Here is a 23,063-nt window from a genome sequence, read left to right as displayed (position 1 = left end):
ATACTTCCTTGTTTAACTCTCTGAACGGTTTTTGCTTTCCTATCTCGCACATTTAATAACTTACTTTACTTAAATCTTATTCATATAAAGTTCTTTTTTTGATCACAATTATTATTATTCGCTAATTTTTATCATCCACTTCGCCGTTTCATATCCATTCTTCATCTGTATATCGTTTATGTGTTGCTTAAAATAAATTTTTCTTTTCTTTTAATTTAACTTAAAATTTTCTTTTTGATAAATCAAAATGTGAATCTTTGTTGTTTTTTGGAATCCATTCAATCTACAGAGAATTGAAGATTTAGAAAGAAAATGGTTTCATATTATGGTGGAAAGTGTCCCGACAATTGTTTTCAAATAACTTGAAAATGATGTCAAAAGGGGATGAGACGTCGGAAAAAAATAATTAATTCATCTAAGGATGAGACGACAATTTACAGAAGAGGACATCAAATTTTGACAAGATTTTAAGATTTTAGAAGGTCTATGGAAGAATATGGTTGATTCTCACAATTTCTTCGTAAGAAAATTTTTTAAGAAAAAGAAAGTGAAGAGCAACACTTGGACTATTATTCCTTAGAGCTTCTACGATCGATGAGAGATAATTTTGATATAATTTGACTGGACAGTAGAAATGAAATTTAGGGATTTCCTTGGTAGTCGCGTCCCTTGCGTCAATCCTATCGGTTTACGTTTTTCGAGCTTTTCAGCTATCATACGTGATGGGGAATGACAATTTGCGGAACAAATTTTCGTTTTCGAAAATCGACTTTTCGAGTACATTTTTGTGGAATGGAGCCAAATTTTCTGACACAAGCGCCTGGCCGTTCGACTCAATTGATTTAAGACTAGAATTTGACGAATGACTGTTGTGAAGGGATCAAAGTCCATAATTCATTGTAAGAACCGTTAAATCAACAACATCAACAAAAAAATCGAAAAATTTCATGTTCTTTATAATTCACTATAGTTCATTATGTCCCAACTGAAAATAAAAGGTTTTTTTTCACAAAACTTTACTAAAGGGCAAAGGACAACGAAAATCTTGAACCACAAGTGACATCATCTTCGCACTGTTTCTCTTCTTCTCTGCAGAAATGGCAAAGAGGAAGAAACACCGTTAATCCCAATCGAACAAACACTTTCCACGAAAAATTAAAAATTAAAAACAAAAAATATGGAAAAGGCGAACACAATCAATTCTGCACGGCAGAACCGAAATTTGTGCGATAATAGTGTCTCCTCAATCTGTAGCTGACTGATCTCCGTTATTTTATTGGTGTTACATTCCATCATTCCGATTCACTTGGACGTTTCATCGGAAAAGTTTCTATCTACAAAATTCGGTTGTTTTACACTTAATTAGACTGGCTACACATTTCGTAATTAGGGTTCTTTGCGTGTTTTTTTTTTATTTAAAAAGAATAGGATTTTCCGGTCGATAATTTAATTTTTTTTATTAAAAGATAAAAATTGAAATCAAGGGTTGGGTGTTACTGTTCTTCAAAATGTTTTCACCATTCCAAAAAAAATTGTAAATTTCTCCCAGCTGCCTTTCTTAAATTTCAAATCAAAGTTTCCCGCTTCTTATTCACTTCGTCTTGAGTCAAATATTGAGATCCAGTATGTCAAGAAATTATCCATATTCCTTGGCGAGGTTGACTAACCACTAGAAACGCCCGATTTTTCAACTTCAATTTTCATCTTAAATTTTTTTATTTTTCAATTTTTTCTTTCATCAAAATTTTCTTTATCAATAAATTAAGTCCTTCTACCCCAGGTATGCGGGGTATAATAAATTCACAATTATTATTTTGTTGTTTTTTTTTACATGTGGCAGAGATTGTTTTGTGTATAAATAGTTGGTTTGCTTGTCGAATTGTTACACAGAAAACGTTTTTGTTTTGTTTTCGTTATCAATTTCTTGTTGTGAGACACAATTTCTAAATTATTTTCCTGTTTAAATATTATTGTAAGAGTGTGGTGACATGCACTAAAACATTCACAGAACTGGCCGTGACTTATCTTTGATTTTTTGTTTGTTTGTTTCTGTTCTTAAATTTTCTTTTTCTCTTAAATAAAGTTTAAATTACCGTAACATTAATAAATAAATTACAAAAAACAGAATTTCCTTACTTTTCTTTCCTTTCCAGTCTTTTCGTCTTCTTCTCCATCTGAGAACCGAGCTCTGTGTGTCTTTTACAATCAATAAATTAAGTTCATCCGACCCTAATATGTCGTCTAACATTTATAATCACACGGTACTCAGACCCTTAGCTGCACACCAAGAAAGAAAAACGTCGACAAACGAAAAGAAAAACGAGAAACGGAAAATTAATTAATTAATTACACAGCACTACATATGCGGATACAGTCCGCAATCCCTTTGCGTCGACGACCACCGTTGACTGCTACAAAACGACGAGTCCCCACTCATCGCACTACCATTCAACGCACTGCCGCCCACCACCGATATCCGTTTATTGTCGAACGAATACTCTTTGGGCAGTATCTGCGAAGCACGATGCATCAGCGACGGATCGGTGTTCAGTTGCTTCTGCGACCGTGCTCGCTGCAACGGCGGTATATTTTGCTGGACACAACAGTCGCTGGTCGTATCGCTGTACGTGGACGTTGCATAGATGCTGGTATTCAGAAAGCAATCGTCAACGCTGGCCGAACTGGATATGTTGTTGACGCCCTTGTCCCATTTGTTTTTGATGACAATCGGATTGGCACTGTCGAATTGGAGCCCGGTGCTGGCGCTACGTTTTGACGATAAAATTGCGTTGCCGTGGTGTAGATTGGCGGACGCATTTTGTTCGTTTTGTTTCCGCGCTTCGGCATCGTCCTTTTCTTTAGCATTTTTTCGTCGATTTTTGATGCACAGAACACAGGCGGCTGCTATCATTGCAATCAATGGCACGAACACCGATGATATAATGATGACAACAATTTGTACATTACTTAGTCCTTCACTGCGACCGCTGTGTGCTTCGTGATGTGTCGTCGATATTAGCGTCGAATCATAATTGTCAGGATACGCTTCGTCTTCACATTCGACACCACGATAACCTCCCGGGCAAACGCATTGGAAACTGTTGACTCGATTGACGCAGGTGCCACCGTTTTTGCATGGTCGTGAAATGCATTCGTCAATATCGATGCTGCAGTCTTTGCCGGTGAAACCGGGACGGCAAACGCACCGATAGTCGTTGTTTAAATTGATGCACGAGCCACCATTTGCGCATGGTTTCGTTAAACAAAGGTCAACTTTATTGGCGCAATTCGAACCAATGTATCCTGGAACACACTGACAGCGAAACTGATTGACCAGATCGACACAAGTGCCGCCATTTAGACAAGGATTCCCTTGACAATCGTCAATATTCTCTTCACATCGTTTGCCAGCAAATCCTGACGGGCAGGCACACTTAAACATACCATCTCCACTGGTACATGTGCCGCCATTTTCGCATGGATTCGGGGTACATTCGTCAATCTGCAGCTCACATACCGTTCCACTGTAGCCGTTCGGACATTGACACTTAAACCCCAATCTCGTATCCTTACAATTACCATGCAAACAAGGCTTGTCCGCACACGTGACCGTCTTCGCCTCGCAATGTTGTCCCATCCATCCTTTCCGGCATTCACATCGGTACGATTGATTGGACGTTTCCTCGAAGCAAACGCCACCATTCAAGCAGGGGGCATATTTACATTCACTGATTTTGATCTCACAGTCCTGTCCGCGATAGCCCGGCAAACACTGGCACGTATACGATCCCTGGCCGGTATTGAAACATGTTCCGTTATTTTGGCATGGTCGGTGATTGGTGCAATAGTTTAAGTCTTGATTGCAGAACAGACCGCCCCATCCTTCGTTACAGTTGCATTCCCATTTGGTTTGACAAGTGCCGTGCACACAGCCCGGATACGGTTCACATTCGTCGCACAGTGCACCTTTCCATCCCGTGTGACATCTGAAATGGGAAAGAGTTTGATATTAGTTTTTGCGTTGCAGTAGGACAGCCAGTAAGACTATGTAGGATTTCTTAATAAATTGACTAATCTTTGTTAAGACACACCGGCATACATTTGCTCATAATCAAATCAGAAAATAAAATCAACGTCAACACTCGATCAGACACATACCGAACAGAGATTAATATCTCCCATCATAACATGGTAAGAACATGAATGAAGTGTAAATATTTAATTAAACGAAATGTTAAATTCGAAAATATTACTTGTGCATACAAATCGACTGCATTAAAGACCGAAAAAAAAACGGCACCATTGAGAGAGAAGTGAGATTATTCATATACGGTCGATTGAAGAAAAAAAAGGAAGAAAAGAAAATTAAAAAAGACCAACAACGAACCAACAACAGAGAAAAAAAGAACTGAAATGAGTTTTGTTATGTCACAAAATATGAGATCGGTTTCGTAGGCTGCAATTGTGTCGTTTTACGTATCAATGAGGGTATATATAATGATGCTGTTATGTGTCTATACAGCTCAATGGTATGCATTAGTTTACTAGAGTAATATATATCAAGCCATCATCATTCATATTTTTTCCATTTTTTTTTTCTTCTCTTCATACATATTGTGTGCGAGTCGTTAATTTATTCTGTGAGTTATGTTAAGCGCACCATATGAGCGTGAGAAATTATTGGAAAAATATTTTTGTAGTTCAGTTAAAATATAAGTGTCTTCAGGGCCTTGGTGCGAACGTTTATAATGTTGTGAAATAATATACATTTCACATTGCCGAATGAATGTATGATTGAGTCAGTTACTCATTCCATGGTGGTTTGCTTTCGCATTTTATTCGGTGTTAAATTCTTAGAGACAAAGTCATCGCTTGTACCATGTTCAGCGAACTCTTTTTTTTTCGCGTGAAAAAATCTACAACTTCCAATGATCCAATGTTCGGAATAAATTAAACAATTTGATGAGAACAAGGAAACGGTGTTGTAATGATGCGAAACATTGAAGATGAATCATTGATGGAAATGTGATTTTAAACTTTTTGGGCTGGTTAAATCGGTGACCGGTAACCGGACACGAATAACACCATTTTCGGTGTAACCATTTCTGGGAATAATATTTGGTTTTACCACTAACATTTATGTATGTTATGGCCTTAAACAACGCGCACATTACTTTAAATTGTGAATTAATGCCCTGTGGATAATTTATTATGCAATAAATGTCACGGGAAATACGAGCCGTACATTTAATTGATTGATGTTTACGATATAATTTGTTGGCTCTGTACATTGGTGATTTAAATAATAACGCAATTTCTAGAATAGAAATTTACTTGAGCGACTACTTGTCCATCGGTCAAATTTAGCCAGGCAAACTATTACAGAAAAAAACTTCAGGTTTGAATAGTTTTACTGGGAGAATTCACGGAATGATGTGCTGATGACGAAGATGGTAAGTAGTATCGCTAAATGGGACTAGCCGTGGAGGGTAGGTATAGACTAGGTATTACAAAAATGCGGATTCGGCGAGGGGAAAGAGAGTCAAAAGTCTTGAAAGTCGAGTGGATGCCTCAGTGGAAAGATTTCTTTGACTTTTCTGGAACGATTAATCATCTGTTTCTGTTATCGACAGTAACAGCAATAAGCGATTACCTGGGATAAATGTGGTCTGAATCATGAATTATGGTTGGGAAAACGTTTTTCCATATTATCTCAAGTTTCACATGCTTTCCTAAAATTTGCAGATCTTTCCCCTACTTTTCCCAATTTTTATTTTCGGAAAAATTTAGGAAAATATCGAAAAATTTCTGAAATTTCGGAAATATTAGGAAAAAGTTTTCCCGAAACTACTAACCGGTTCTGATATTAGTATGGTTAAGTAAATGAAGTCCTAGATTCTTGTGTTTGAGTTTACTTTAAACAAAAGAAGTAACACATTTAGAGATTTTTTACTGTTGAAAGTGTAGTGTTTCAAGGAATTTCTTCTAAAGATATCTATTTCTCATTCCATTCGTTATAGCCCTCCCTACAATGTTAGCTACCGAAATTCCATTCATTACAGAAAGTTGTAAAAGTTGGTAATCGATTATGACTTTAAACCAAACGTCTGCGACTGGTGCAGATTATCTTTACAAATGGTGATTAAACCATAAAATCGTTGAATTTAATTTTGAGTTTAAGGAGCAATTGAATTGGATGCTTTTTTCTGCAAGAGATTATGAATTTATCAGAAAGTATTAAGTGCTGATGGTGTACCTTTCAGGTGTATATTAACGTATTAACAGACCTGTTGTATTGCTAACGGCCGAAGAATTAAATTTACTTTTAAGTTTAAACCATTTTCATGGAATAAACGATAAAAAAAATTGTGAATGAAATGTAAGTAGTTTAACTTTTAAATAATTTTTTTTCTTTTAAATTTATAATTTCATTTTATCAAAATAATAAAAAAAAAACTTTTTTTTTCTTTAATATTTACTATTCAACAAGCATATGAGTTACGGGACATTATGTACGGAATATACAATGCATTCCCACACATTACAATTTAATCTTTTATAAAATTTTTAAATTTTTTTTCTTTTCTTTCTTTCTTTCTTCATTCTTTTAGTTATAATAATGTAAAGCTCACTTTTGTACATATGAACGAAGTGAGAAAAAAAAAACCGAAAGAAAGAAAATTCGTAGTAAAAATGCCACAGTTTTGTTACTCTTGTGTTCGCATTATGCATAAATATTAAAATATGAAATTGATGATGGAACGAGGAAATGTTGACTCGGGGTTCTGGTGTGAGTGTTGAAGTGGAGGCAATAGGAATATTATTGTAATATTGAATTTGAAGACATTTTATCATTATAAAATTTAAAATGGAAATGTATGATCTATACATTACGGAACGATTGTGTCTAACGCTACAGAAAGAACATTTATCAAAAAATAACACAGAAAAGAAAAGACAACGAGACACGAAGAGTGAACAAAACAATTTTTTTCTTCAAACTTAAAAGCATCTACAATGCGTTGGATTTTTCAAGTGGATGTATTTAAATATCCATTTAAGATGTGGATGGTGTCCCCAAATGAAATTGAACGATCATTAATTTAACAATGTAACCGAATGGTACTTGTCGTCGTCCGTCGGTGTACACACGATCATGCCGCAATAAAAGTTGTTGATGTTTCTTGACTTGAGATATGATTATTTATCGAGAAAATAGTTTTTTTTTTCGAAAAGAATTTACAAGATGAAATTAAACGGAAAGTGTTATGGTCAATGGCTTATTTCTAATGTATCATCCGAACCGACGACATTATACACTCAACTCTCATATATAGTTTCTTGATTTATTTCTGGAGAAAGGTATAGATGATGTACGTTGTACATATCATCATCATTTTGCAATACTGATGCGATGAGAAATTAATTTGATTGTCAAGTTGAATGTTTTTTTTCGATATATTTAAACGTAAAGTGTTAGACATATTGCGAATTGAGTTGAGAGAGTCGTCGTCACGATATGGGTCTACATCAACAAAATGTAGAGGTAAATTGTTGTTTTTGGTACACCTTTTCAATAAATAAATGGCGTTTATTGTAACGTGTTGCCCCAGGTTAAATACACACTGTCTCTGGTTGATGCGAGATTTTTTTTTGTTGTTGGCTTTATGAAGCATCGCACAAATAATGAATGATGACTGTTTTGATTTACTTTGTCAGCTGGTACAACGGAACATAATTTTCACTTTTTCCACAGAACGTTGGACACACAATCGTAATTAAACGTAAGTGGTTGCCATAAGTGACTTAACTACAATTTAATGACTCGAACAAACAGACTTTGTAAATTTTATTGCAAGATGATGGAATCTCTTGCTAGTTGGATGAATGCGGCCGGTTGAACATGGTAGAGAAACGGAATTATGACCGAAATCGGAAGAGGAACAGTCTTAATGGTGAGAGACGATATGGAGAGAATACTGATTGTGGACTACAATTAATTTGATAATTCAGTTGTCTTCATCAGGATATTTTACATGGTCTAGTCGTACATGCGGAGCAATGGAAGCAATAGAGTGGACTGCACCTCACCTAAGAAAATTCCCGAGGTCATAATCAACAAGACAATATTTGATGCGTTTTTGCATTCATCAATTGGTCGGGGTGGTCGGGGTGTAGCACATACTTTAATAGAGGTCTCGTCTCTTGGTATAACTTTCAACTTTTGAATGTATACATTCAGTCACGACAGAACAGGGCCCATTTCTAGACCTTTACCATCAAAAATTATTATCGTCACCCTGTCCATTATGCCATGCCACAACCACACAAAACGACTAGAAACGATTTATCAAAGCGCAAGTAAGAAAAAGAAGAAAAAAAAAAGATTTTCAATCATGAACTCGTTGTGTATTTTTACAAGTACAATTCGATACAATATTGACTTCGCGCCTCGTGGGAAATACCTTTAGAAGAGGCGTGTCAATTGAACATCGCGCCGCGCAATTTAATAAGGCTGATGGTGTGTATAAATTCATTCCAAATCAAAGAAATATCTCTCTCTACATTTTGTATGTGTACACATTATAATGTATAAGCATTCGGTGCAAGTTATGCTCGTTTTTCTTTTCCATATAAACAAAAAAAAAATTATTGCAAAGCCGCGCGGAGTTATATTGTAATATTATCGAGAAAGAAAAAATTAAATTCTTTTCGGATGATTTTCGGATTATGCATAACGATACATTGTCTTTCAATAAATAAATAATAAAATCATAAGACATGATCGTATCGAACGGAGGGTACATTTTATTGTTTGTTATTAAAGAGAGCGTATACCAATGCATATTTAGAGAAGGGAACGATCACCATTTGATTTGGTGGATTTGTTGAGAAGATATGGTGACTGAGGAGAAGAATAAGATATAATGTCCATGGTAGAGTTATGAATGGTGTGTACGTTTTCTTGGATTTTAATTTCTGTTTTTTTTTTTAATGAACAAAAGGTATATGGACGGTTATAACTTACATGCATTCATTCGGATTGGTGCAATGCCCGTGTTGGTCGTCACAGCCTGGTAAGCAGCGTGCTGAAAGAAAGAAAAATAAAATGATGAAAAAAACCTTATTAATTATCAAGACTGCATACAAAGTATGGTAAATTATAATCTCGTGCATGATTTAAAAAAAAATTAAATTTTTTATTTGTTATGGATGTGGACGTCGGCATATTATATGCGGGCCAAAATTAACTTTATTTATAACACAGCAAAAAACAACATTGAAAATTGGGTCTAGTCTCTCCTCCGTTTTTTTTTTCTCGCTGTGATATCTACTACAGTCAGGTATATGCATTGCACACACCGATCAAAATTTTTATCGGTACGTCAGTGAAATTGGAATTAATTCCAACTGCTCTTTGGGCATGAAAAATGCTGGCTGATCGCATGGTTACTGGTATAGTGTAATAAACAATATTTTTATGTAAAAAAACACACTCAAGGATACAATGAGCAGTCACTCGAAAAGTATTTATAAAAAACAAAACAAAATTAATAAAAAGAATCGTAAGAATTACATAAAATGTGGAATTATATTAAGAAATCATTTTTTTATGAATCTTGTTCAACACAGTGCTTTTGTTTTATACTTCCAATGCTTGGTTAATTTGTTATTGTAGTCGCTATAATATATCACGCCTCAGAGAATATTACCATTTTGCAGTAGAATTGGTACATCGAACATTTTGCACATAATTCTTCTGTTACTTAATTTGGACAAAATTTTTATTAATTGTACAGCTCAGTTAATGCTGATTGAAACGGCGAATCATTTTCTATCGACACCGACGACACCAATATTAGATGAGATCTAGGTTGAGTGTTCTCTGATATAGCCAAATTTGTGATACAATTTTTGAAGTAATAGATTTTCTGTCAGTCACTTGGAGAAAAATTTACTCAAATGAAGTAATAGATTACACTGTTTTGCGATACTCTTGTAGTTCTAAAAGTTCGAAGTATTCGAGTAAGTATATGCCGTCACAGTACGCATAATTGGGATGATGTGTGACTTTGCATATGAATAGTGGTTTCGTTGAGAATGACCTGAACTGCCCCATCTGTCAACACTTCCGTTGTTTTGAATTCAATTTTTAATTTCCTGTCGTTCAATATTAAATTGAAGAATTAAAAGAAAAAATTAAATCCAACTAAGGCAAAGGATAAAATCAAATTATTGTAACCAATTTCTCCTTCTCCACCGTTCGATGCTTTTCGACACACATCCGATTATCATCCAAATATTACGTGCTCATGTGCTTATCTCCATGAGAATGGATTTTATTTTTTCCACCCAACGTTCTACCATTCAACATTTGATTCGAAAGGAAGTAGAGTGAAGGAAAAAAAACCTGTTTTTTTTCGGGTGCAATAAAAGGGAGGATGTGTAACTTAAAATCGTAATACGTGACACAATGATTGGATTAACATTTTTTTTTTGTATAGAATGGATTACGATCTAAGAAATAAATAGACCCGCAGACAAATCCAACTTTTTATTTAGACGAAACATTTTCTTCAACAAAACGAGGCTGTTATAGAGATGATTAATTTGCTCCGAGCTCACTATCAGATGTAATCATAACAACTATTTATAGTCTGCGCACACACAATTTTTGTATCAGATAAACATTTGAGTTATTGGAATATTTAGCGCTTTTTATGAGCATTCTGATGTTGCGTTCAAGTAAAAAAAAAATGTTTTAAGTTTCGCGTATAATGTGGTGGATAATGAAGACTTTCTACGATTAATTGTTAATAAAATGTCGTACTGGAAACCGCACGTCGTGGATTACCGTACGAGACAATTTATTTCGATCACAAAATCCATAAATCACAAAACGCAGAAGCTTTTTTTATTCCGTTCCTTTCCGTGCGGTTTTTAGGACGATTTCATTTTCACAATCGAAAGTCCAAAAAAATATAGGTTACCACCACTATAATCGCCGCGCCTTCACCGTTATGTGAATTAAATCTATCATCATCATCATCATAACCGTCTAAGTGGTAGCTGTTTAACCTTCGGGCGTATAAATATGGGAAAAGACACCGAAAATAAGTTTGATCATCTCACCGGTTCGGAAGAACATTTTATTTTACGTTTTTATCGCACGGTATTAACTCTTCACCATCGGGCATGGAGGAAGGTCAGTTGAAGAAATGAGAAGAGAAAGAAAAAAAAGGGGAAAAAAAGAAATCAGCACCGGACGCTAAAACAGTCCTCCTGGGCATCTTTGAATTAATTTTTTTTTCGTATTCCAACCACAACAAAAAAATGTTTTGTTCAACCAAAAATAACAAACGGATCACCGAGAGGCTAGTAACTGTGTAGATATATGCATGTACTGTACTGGTACAGCATAACATCATTCGCAGCTTTTATATGTAACACAATCGAATAAATGAATTTCTTTCGTTTCGTTTTTTTTTTGCTCTGCCGTCTCTTCTTTTAATATTCAATCAAAAGTTATAATCTGAATTGTCTGATTTTTAAAACCGCGTACAATTGACGATGGTTTTATAACCTTAACCCGATGGAATTTTTATGAATGGAATGGATTGAATTCATGAGATATAGATACATTGTGTGCGGCGGTTGTATACGCTTTTTTTTCTCGATTCACTGAGAAGTTTACATTTTGAAAATGTTATGACATGTGAATAATAGTCAATTTTAACGATTTAATATTCAGAAATTGTATCACAAATTGGTAACATGTAATTTTGAGCGTTTTTTTTTCTTCGTATTATTTGGGTGAGATGTTGGTTAACACATCAGAAAAGACAAGACACACACAAAACGGCGAATAAAGTATAGATAGACACAGATCTGAAAAAAAACCAGCGCGGAATTAATAACACAAATTTGTTTAGAATCTCATTTGGTAAATGGGAACACAATGAATTTTTTTCGAGTTTTTTTTTTCTCTTCGTCTTCACTACTTCTTATTCGATTGAAGAAATATAAATTATTATTTTAATGGTAAATTGTTGATTAAAGGAATTTAATGTATTGCTTTAAAGAGGCGTGTAGTCACAGTTATGGAATTGATATATGCTCATTTCATTGTTTACGGTTGGAAAATGGTGTTTTTTGTACGAAGCTTTCTAAAATTAAGATTTTGTTTTTCGTTGTTGTAATTTTTACGTAATTTGAATTTGATTAGTGTTGTGAAAAGTTTGCTCGATTTCGATCATGTATTGCTAAAGTCGGGTCAGGTTGGTGTGATTTGCAAGTTTTATTATAATTGAATAAAGGTTACTTTCTCGGGAAAGTCAACGGAACCTATTTTTAAGAATTAAATTCTTCAAAATCCCCTAAAATTCCTAGAAAAAAAATTCCTATTCGAAGGACAGTGAACGTTTGGAAAGTATTTCAGATAAAATCTAGAGTTTCCCTAAGTCACAGGCAAAGTAAAACGAAAAGGAGAAGTCTGCGAAAGATGAAGAAAATGGACAAAACAACCTATCTATGTAGCAAAGTAACGGAAGCTTTGCAGAGTGAGACGAATGAGTCATAATGCAAAATTTTCATCCGTTCTATTACTAAAGACAAAAGAAAAGTTTGGATTATATTCATCTAGTGAATGATCTTAACACCGATGAACACCAATGAAAGTGTAAAACAGGCATGGTCTATTGTCCGCCCGGAGGACATAAAAATTTTCGTACTTAAACGCACTCATTTTCATATTATTTTGACATAAAATGTGAGTGCGTTTAAGACGAATTCGCCGATCGACCATATTTGTTCTAGACTTTCATTGATGAACACTAACTACCAGGTATGGTCTAATGTCACCGCAGAGGACATAAAGATTTTAAAAACGGATTTAAACGCACTCATTTCCATATTATTTTGACATGAATCGTTCGATTTTGACTTGAAATGTATATTAATTGCTTAAAATTGTCAATGTCTGGGAAGGCTTCTTATCCGAAAATCTGTAACGAGCTAGGAACAATCTTCCAACATCTTTGTCAGACAAACTTCTCTGATTCTCAATATCGTTGAGAACACACACACACCATAAACACCAACCATTTAGCATCAATCAATGGCACGAAACAAGAACATTCAGATGAAAATGAAAATAGGCCTCGGGCAAGTTTTTACGATTAATTTTTTTTATTTTTTCTGGAAGCTCAGAAGTATATATATGATGTGCTATGTGCACAACATTGGCTGAAACGGTGGGAATTTTGCATTTTGTGATGGTAAATTTTTTCTTAATTTTTTATTTTTATTTTGGTTGAGATTTTCTTCGTGTAAAATCGATGTTCGGATGGTTGTTTAAATGAAGAAAAAAAAACAAATAAAATGTATAACGTTACGACACTGACCTTCAGCGCGACTTATAATATGGAATATATTGGATGTCGGACGGGCGGAACAATAACAAAACCGATCACCAAAAATCATTATTTATCAAATGGCGAAACCGAAAAAAAAATGCCACGAAATTAATAACAAAACGCGAAAACAACGGATGTTCAAAGTGTATTCGTTTTCGTTTTATCCATTATTTATTTATTGATGCGTTATGATCTGATGCATAAATTAAGCCAGACAAAAACTAATTAAGAAAACTATAACCAAAGAACATAAATTAAGCAAAACCGAAAAATAATAATTGAATGGAACGGAACAGAAAAAAGAATCATTTTTATTCAAAGAACCAAGGCACTCTATTAACCGAAAAAAATGTTATTTTTTTCCTCTTCTCTTCGTGGTGTTTTAAATGGAATTGGCGCAAGGTGCCACTTTACACATATATTCGAAATAACAACAAAATAAAAATTGGTTATGGGGCCATATCACCTCTTGTTTTCCATATCCAGTATAGAATAACTGCATGAAACTCATGAAACAGATATTAAGCGCGCACGAGCACACGAGACTGGAAATGTAATAATAATAATAAAAAAAAAAAATATCGTCAAACATGAGGGACAGCTGAAGAAACGGATTGGTGTATTTTGTTAATGTCGACTCGAATAAAATAATGTTTACAATAAACAACATAGAGAGAGAACGGACCAAAAACACGTTGTGTCGCCCGTTTTGTTCGATTTTATATTTTTAAAACTCTGTGGAAGTTACGTTGTTTATACTTTAATTACCATTGTTGACTGCCAGTGTTGTTGTTGTTATTTTTTTTCGTACACTTAAATTATGTAAAAATGGAAAGAGTGAGAGAGAATGAGTACCAGAGAAGAAATAATTGTAAATATTGTGCAGCTGCAAAGACCGAATTATAATTTAATACTCCATTCTTGATTGGCAATTTGTTTGATTGTTCAAAAGAAAGAGTTTGAAATTAAAAATCAATGTAGAAGGTAAGTATATAATCCATATAGTCGAGATAAGCCGATATTATAATAGAAAAAAAAAGAGTTTCACTGACCTGTTCCATTAAAGAAACAAAATAACCGACTGCAAATTGAGTTTCTTTTTTAATTAAAATTTTTATCGAAAGAACGGAATCGAGACTTTACAAAGCGAGAATCAAATAATAATAAGCATCTCTCGTTAACAATTAAAAGAACGGGACATCGCTGGTGTATATTTCGGCATTAATATCGCGTTCCACGTAAAAATCTATTTTCTTTTTAAATACGAAAAAAAAAAAATTTGTTTCTTTTTCTGCTTAATTCGGAACAATTGCAATTGAAAACAAATTTTTTTTGTGTGTGTCTGAGTAAAACCAAAATTAAATTGAAATATTCAATTAATCGTATCGCATTTAATCCGATCGCGCACGTATTTATTCTTACCAGAGCATGCGCAAACAATTAATCAAAAAAAAAGTCAAAGAAAAAAAATTGGAAACGAACGAAAAAAGAACGCAAACACATTAAATCGTACTTAATATCCACTAAAATAACAAAAAAGAAATGAAACAAAAACGTAAGAAAATAGAATAATACGAACGAAAAAAAACTGTTAATTTTAATACACAATTTCTCAGTTGATGGTTTGTTTGTTCGCGAAGACGAGTCCATATCAATTTATAAAGTATAACAAGAAGTGCTGGACGAAGAATACAAAACAAAAAAAAATGAATGAAAAATAAAACAAACGCTCACCAACCAACAGCGACGAAATAGATCTTTTAAACTGAGTATTTACCGGACTGAATGGGAATCTGGTGTAATGTTGTTTTGTTTAGACTGGTAATACCAAGTGAATATAAAATTGTTAAAGAATGAAATCTTAATGATACGCTTCGTTGTTATATTACTTTTCAGACCAACGATTCTTTTTCACTCGGATTGTTGAATAGATCCGAAGATTCGAATAATAGTAAAAACGCAACGAAAAAAAAAATCAATTTTCAACTCTTTTGTACAAACAAAATAATTTTTTTCTTTCTTCAAATTTCAATTAAAAATCTTTTCATATTGAAACGTCCACCACCACAAACGGTAAAAACAAATTCAATCAAAAAAACTCACCTTTGTCACAATAATCACCTTCCCAACCGGATAAACAAATGCGTTCGCCCGTCGCTGAACATGTGTAATGGCCGAAACCGTCTTCCCTCGGCCGACACAAATTCGCACACCGATCACCATAATAATGAGCGTCACATGTAACACGGAAGGCATACTGTACGGTTGATTGGACCGATTCATTCGAGTCTTCTGTCCATTCAGACGATACGGCCAGTACACGTTGTATGGATGAACGGGATATTAAAACATCTGGAAATGAAAATTGATAAAAAAAATATTAATTTATTAATCGAAATATGATAGGGGTGATGCGAGAGCGGTACTGAGTATACAAGCATCAGGGTCACACCGAAAATGGATTCGAATTCGAGGAATTGGAACACGATTTGGTAGTGATATGTGGGACTGACTTTTTTGTTGATTCCAAAACAAAATTGAATTCAAATTTTGAAGGACTCAGTCTTCGATTGTAACTGGCGCAACCAGTGAGAAAAAACGTTTTGTATTTTCTTATTACAATATCATTTGAAGACGTTGTTTCTTCATCGTCTTCTCACTTGAATTTATTATAAAAGAAGAAAAAGAGAATGTGTGGTCATTGTGCTATTAATTGGTTGGGAACATTAACCATGACTACACCAAAACGTAAGTCGATCAGAATCGTCTTCCTCTACCAGCACAACGTTCGAGAGATGAGTTGAGTGGTAACTGTTTCATGTCATGAGATGTTAATGGTAATATAGAATTTATGTTTTGTTCTGCACTAGTATTTCATGCACTTTACATTACATTATCGTGCATAAGCGCTGCACTACGAATTACTTTGTGGGCAACATAAATCATCATTTTGATAAGATTTATGGAAGTGAATTTACTGGTCTTGTGTAGAAATTTGTAGAGAAACTGTGCGCTGGCTGGTTCATATTGTAAAATACAGATCGACTTCCTGACATATGAAATATCTCTATTTTTGACACTCGGTTTATTTCTCGTTGGAATTTTTATTAAGTTTACGGTTAAATGATCGGCAACAATTTTTTAATTTTGCGATATATATTCGTAGCAAACACAGACAGACACACAGAGACCAACGTTTATTAATTTAAATTTTTTTTCCGTAAAAACCAATTTCAAACCCAATAAATTAAACCAACAATCCAAACCAAAAAAAAAAAACGAAGGAGGAAAATACCATTCCCAAAATAAAAATTCACCTGGCCGGTATATACACAGCCTTCGAAAAAATTAATTACAATTCAAATTGGTTCGTGTGGATATTTACGAACGGAACAGTAAAAATAAAGCCGAATAAAAAAATGAAGACCAACCGAAAAATGATGGAACGCACACACCATCCATCCATTTACATATTTTTTTAATTAAATTATAATTTATCTATGAATTATTTTACTCGTTGCCATATATTGGCCATATTAACCGTTCGGTTGGTTTAATCATTTTTTTTCGAAAAAAAAAAAAAATCTTTAATTAATGAATGCACTGCATACGTGCGCCATTTTTCATTTTTTTTTTATTTTTCAATTTCTTTTCTGTTTTGTGCATTTTAAATTTCAAAATTTGTTTCATAATCCACGAGAAGGAAACATTAATTACTCAGACTGAAAATAAATTACATAAAATACAAGAAAGCAGACACAGTCGTTTCCATACCGACTCGCTCACTCTCTACAATGTTATGCATTTATTCACTGCACATACCTGGATATTTCAAATCAAAAAGTTAAATTCAATTTTCTATTCTTCACTCAACGTTTAAGGTATCAAATGAGAATAGTCTGAAATTAACGAGTCAATCAAATGTTTCGACACTGTAGGGGATATAGTTCAACCAATTAAACGATATGGGGTACGAGCCAAATTGTTGTTCTCATTAAATCTTGTTTTTAATTCAATTAACAATTTGAACGCCTGTGGCACATAAAATATAGCAGTCAGTCGGTAGTCTGGATAAATCTCCATTTCTACTCCAATTTACTGCATCGAAAGTGCACTACTCAGGTGTATTATCAGATGCAGATGCATTTTATCCTTTAAATTGATATATAGTTGAATAGAGATAATAATGTAATCAAATCGATCATATAAATCCATTCTGCTCCATTTCATGTCTTACTGTGCATTAACTAATAGTTCCCATACAGCCAGACATTATAATCCATTCCACAATGTGCATTTTACACAAAATACATTATATCCCAAACACCGCACATTATTTATTGTTATTCGTGGTGCGCTGCTTTGGCAAATATAACATCTCTCGCAGAGAGACCTTAACGCGACTACACCGTTTAGTGGTGATAAATGAAATTTCGCAAGTTCATCAGACACTTTTCTTTCATCGATATATTTTCAACGCAATTGGGTATGTGTGTTGGTTGGTTGGATGGAAACGAATTAATAAAAAAAATTATGCCCATACAATACAATCAACAACCAACCAACCAACAACAAAAAAACGAACGAAAAACCAATTTTATGAACACAAGAAAAGTGCACCAATATCAGAACTTGTATTGCACTCGGTGTGTATACAACAAAACCGTACTAAAAAAAAAGAGAGAACTGCAGGTGTTTTGATCAGGTTCGATTTAAGGTTGTTGCGTTTTTCGATTTTTTTTTTATTTTAACTTCATTTCGTTGTTATTTATCGTACATATAAAACTGAAATGATGAAAAATTTTCGTAAAAGATAAAAAGAGTTCTTTGCACAAATGGATATACGTTTACAACAGTTGAAAGAGGTTTCTTTTGCAGAAATATAAAAGTTGTCTTGTAAATTACATTCTGTAGTATGTTCCTTGTGTAATGTGTGTGGCTTAACGATATGCACCGGAGATGGTGATGCATGGGTATAAGTCATGAGGTGTACATTTATATATATACGCGCTACCCATTTCACGATAATATATTTTTACAAATGTGTGGCATATTGAGGATTTTTTCGTTAAAAAAAACGAGGAGAAAAAAAATGTAATTTGTACGAACGGATGTGTGTACGAAAAGTGCATTTATTGCAGCGCTGGGAGTTAGAAATATTTTTTTATTATTATTTCGAATTCCATTTCATTAATAGCCGTTCAATGTCAAAATGTATACGTGTGTGTAGATGCACTTTTCGTGCATATTATACATATCTGACTGGATATATGCCTGTCTCTATATATGTGTAACAAACGTTCCGCTTGAATGAGACCTGGATTATATAGTTCCCATGGTTTGTTGGTTTATTTTTCTCTTCTTTATTAAATGTAAATCTCAACAGATTCGTTTTTCTGTTAATTTTATGTCAAAAAATTTGGGTTGAATGTTTTTCAGGCAAAGGAATTTAAGCTGGTCATGTTCGTTGACTTAAAATAAATAAATTCATTTGAAATGTGATAGGGGTAGAAGAGTTGCAGCATAGTACTTAAAATACCAACGACGACACCAAATGTTCTTCGACAGCCCAGGCTTTTGATGTGCCACAAAATATATCTTTTAGTCTCATCGATTACTGAAACAATCAAAACAGATGTAAAAGTACAGGGACGAAGCCAGCACACAACGACATACCCTTGTGTACGTTTTAAGACGTTACAACAACAACAAAAATTGTCATTGTTTCGCACAATAGCTTCGAACAATCAATTATTATCCTAAGACGAAGCATATGCAACGACTATTCATCTAACACTCCCAACCCAAACGGGCTGCAACAATAACAGACCGTAATGCATTTCTTAAAATTGAACGAAACTCCGAAATGGGCGAAGAATATTTTTCTTTTTAACAAAATTGTTTGCTATAATAACAAGAGATCTATTGAATTCGAACATTTTTAATGGCTATGCACGTATGCGACGGTGTAGAAATCCAGTTATCCTGCAGCGATTGACTCCAAGGCCGAGAAAGGTAAATACAGTACCGGTGACATTGCGACACACAATTTAATATATTTTTCTATTATATAAGACCGAGGAGGTTTAAAGTTTAAAAAAAAATGTTTTTTGAAAAGAAGAAAAAATTTCATTTCCAAAATTGTATTTTATTGTCATCGTCATACCTTTGAGAGACATTGAAAGATCGTTCGAATGCCAATGGAACGAAGGAACATCAAGAAATTCTTAATATTTCGTTGGATGAACTCGGTGATATTCTTTTTTGTTTGTTCGGTTTTAGTTTTCACATGCAAAATTTACATCCAGTTACAAAGTGATCGCAAGAAGATTTTTATTTTCATTGGACTTAAACAACCGCTGTACAACGACATGTTCAGTGAAAAAAAAAATGTTGAAAACGAGTCAAAAAACAAGAGTATCAGAAAATTGTTAAATATCTGCAATAAATCGTTGTGTCGTTTACGATTTGTGTATGGATTTTTGTTCTGTTTGAAAGGATGAAACGAATGAAATAAAAATAAAAAAAAAATTGTTTGATTATCCTCTCTCTTCGACAGTGAATTCCACAGCAAGATTACGAGATGCATTGAACGAAATGGTTTTTTTTTCCTGAATAAAATAAACACCAAAGGAAATGTACATTTTATGCACACTCGACCGGCTGGAAATTTTGTGTGCAAGTACACAACAACCATTTTACGCAATAAAAATGTGAAAAGGATTGAATTCCGAGTTCGGTTTTTAATGTATTCGCTGTTTGTGAGGTAAACGGAATGCATGTTTTGCATATTACATTTGATTGAATGTGGCAGGAGAGAACGTATAACAGGATTTATTTACATGTTTGGTGGACAAGGAGTGGTTTGTTGTTAGTTTTCTTTTCTTTCTTTTTTTCGACCATTTACACCTGGATAGTAACTTGATATTGTGATGTGCCACGATGTTTTTTCAAATATTTTACTTTTTGCGAAAAATGTTGGATGGGTGAGAAAAGGGGGAATTTAGTTTCGCGTTCTCTGTTTTTTTTTTGAAATCGATAAAATATTTTTGGCTTTAGGTCATTGGGTTCGGTATTTGGTGCGGCTTCGCTACATTCGTTTCAAGCCTTAAAATATTGTAATGTTTCGTGTACAAAAAAAAAATAATTAAAAATATTCGATCCTCAAATCCATGTTACATAAAACGAATGTCTTCCACAGAACCAAAAATAAATTAACTTTGACGAAGACGAGCGAAGAAGAAAAAAGATTCAGGTAAAAAATCCACACAATTTGTGAGGTTGAAAAAATAAAATAAAAATTATTGAAATTCAAAGAACAATCTTCGGATGGATTTCAACTGTATTCTTTTCATAAACAGCTGTCAGCCGAACAACAAAAGGTTTCTGTGTACCTTCTTGCACCGTTTTCTCATGGAGAAATACATTTTCAAATTCATCGTCACAAAGATACCAAAATCATTTTCATTCCTTTTGAATTCGAATTTTACTTCAACCGAAAATCAGAATACATCTTCCTCCGACCATGTGTACACCCCGGTAGAAATACCTACATATATTTAAAATACAGTCAGAGTCGTGTCGCACTGTAACGAATTTCACGAATTTAAATGTCAGAACTCTCTAGTTGAACTTTGTCTCTGACGGGTTTTTTTTTTCGCACGCACAAAACGATGACTTTTTGTTTGTTTAACACAAACGATTACAAGGAAATCATGTCAGTTTAGTCAAAGATTTACTTTGTGTATAATGTCTCCCATCTTTCTATATATGGAGGGGACCTCTATACGGCAAAGAGAGTCGTCTTAAGCAAACAACTCATGACATTTTTACCATTTGCATTCATTGAATTATAAATTACATTCCGCAACATTCGCATGCTTAGCTGAACATACAGAATCCAACGGTTAAAATCAAACTTTTAGACAAACAAAAAAGAAGTGATGGGTCGTATGCTGAACATGGGATGACGGATGTTTTCATTTTCATTTAAAGTTTCACTTCAGACAAAAATGCTGATCAAATGGGCTATATAAACAACTAGACTCACTCATGCTACTAATGCAGACGGACAGAATTTTAATTAAGAGATGACCATGAACAAAAGGCGAAAACAAAATGCTCCATCCATAATTGCAATCCATTCTGATTAATGAAAGAGGAGTCGGAGGAGGTGGAATTAATAATTTTGCATTCATTATATGGTGGCTACTATCTTCTTCTGCAATATTTTCAAACCGAACCACGGTCATGAAAATGATGAAGAAAAAAATAGTTCAGCGAAAAAAGAGGTGCTCAGAGCCAATACAACACACGATCCGTAAAATATATATGTTTTATATGTGCAGAGTGAGAAGAATCTTCGTCCGATCGTCAGTTCATTTCTGTTGGTTTTCTTCTTTTCTACATATCCTCCCGAAGAATGTTCAATTAACGAGTCAATATGGTTGTGTGTTGTTTGGTCGGATATGCATCGTCTTCTATTACATTTTTGTTGTTTCGTTTAAATGATGAACACAAAAAAACTTCTAGACTTTTAATCAAAATTGTGGAACGCCTTCCAATCTTTTTCGTTCAGCGTTGATTTAGTGGATTTACAAGCGAAGAAAAACAGAAAAACTACGAGAAGAAGAAGCAGAACAAAAACCTGCAACGATTCACAAGTTCAAGTAATTTATTATGATTATGTGCGGTTGATGGAATATAAATGCAAATAAATTTCTTAACCGAATGAAAACAATAAATGTTAAGACATTAGGACTGGAAGCGATCAGAAATCCCCCCCAACGGAAATACATATGGAAAAATTGTGTAATTAGTCAGTCAGTTGGCTCTCATTCGCGTCGTTTATTCGAAAAATGAAAAATCGTTTCCAACAAATCAAATCATCTTCGAACGTAAGACTGATTGAGTGTGGTGCATTCAAACGAAAATGATTCTCATTAAATAGACATTACGTTTTACGCTACATCAACTGGATGAATAGTCCACAAAAGGTTTTCGATTTAAAAAGAATTTAAGGAAGACAAAAAAAATCCATCGCCTCCGTTGAGGATATACAGACTGGAAATATCATACACACATAAAGGACGATTTCTGCCACTTCCGGTCTCGGTGGCGTACAGATTGTATGTACGAACGAACATAAACCGTACAACAACTGAACGAAGAAAAAAAAACAATTTTCGTTTGAATCATTATATCATCATAAGGTATATGTATAGATAAAACAGTGCCAAGAGACCGGAAACTCGACGTAACAGAAATTGTAAGACAGTTTTTTTTTCACTCTTCGTTCAAGTCTCTCGAGTTTTTTTTTTGTTATGTTTAACTTTACGTATATACGTCATACGATGCAGGCAAGTAGCATAACAATAACTGAAGCGAAAAAGAAGAAGGGTTGGTACCATATTCGCTATTGCTGCTGACATGTTGAAGAAAGAAAACCGGCTGTGAGTTTAAAACTTACAAAAATATAAATACAAAAACACTGGCGAGGAGACAAAAAGAGATAGGCGAGGAGTAAAACTTCCATCATCATTCATGGTTTTGATTCCGGATGACGGAATTTGCATAATTTTTGAATCAAAAAACGAAATTATTATTTCGTTCAGTGTATGGTCGATGTTCGTTTTCTTGTGCAGAGAC

General features: G+C 34.1%; 1 protein-coding gene across 1 annotated transcript in view; it reads right to left on the bottom strand.

The window, feature by feature from the left end:
• Positions 1 to 654: 654 nt before the first annotated feature.
• Positions 655 to 23,063, bottom strand: part of LOC119075754 (neurogenic locus protein delta) — a 44,088-nt gene continuing 21,679 nt past the window's right edge. The window contains exons 4-6 of the mRNA XM_037182291.1: positions 15,519 to 15,767; positions 9,029 to 9,089; positions 655 to 3,986 (exon numbers count right to left, since the gene is read on the bottom strand). Coding sequence (XP_037038186.1) covers positions 2,357 to 3,986; positions 9,029 to 9,089; positions 15,519 to 15,767 — 1,940 coding nt within the window. The 3' untranslated portion in view covers positions 655 to 2,356. The remainder of the gene's footprint in view (positions 3,987 to 9,028; positions 9,090 to 15,518; positions 15,768 to 23,063) is intronic.

Source organism: Bradysia coprophila, unplaced genomic scaffold (assembly GCF_014529535.1).
Source record: "Bradysia coprophila strain Holo2 unplaced genomic scaffold, BU_Bcop_v1 contig_232, whole genome shotgun sequence".
In the NCBI taxonomy this organism is placed as follows: Eukaryota; Metazoa; Arthropoda; class Insecta; order Diptera; family Sciaridae; genus Bradysia; species Bradysia coprophila.
This window is presented reverse-complemented; position numbering and strand designations above follow the sequence as displayed.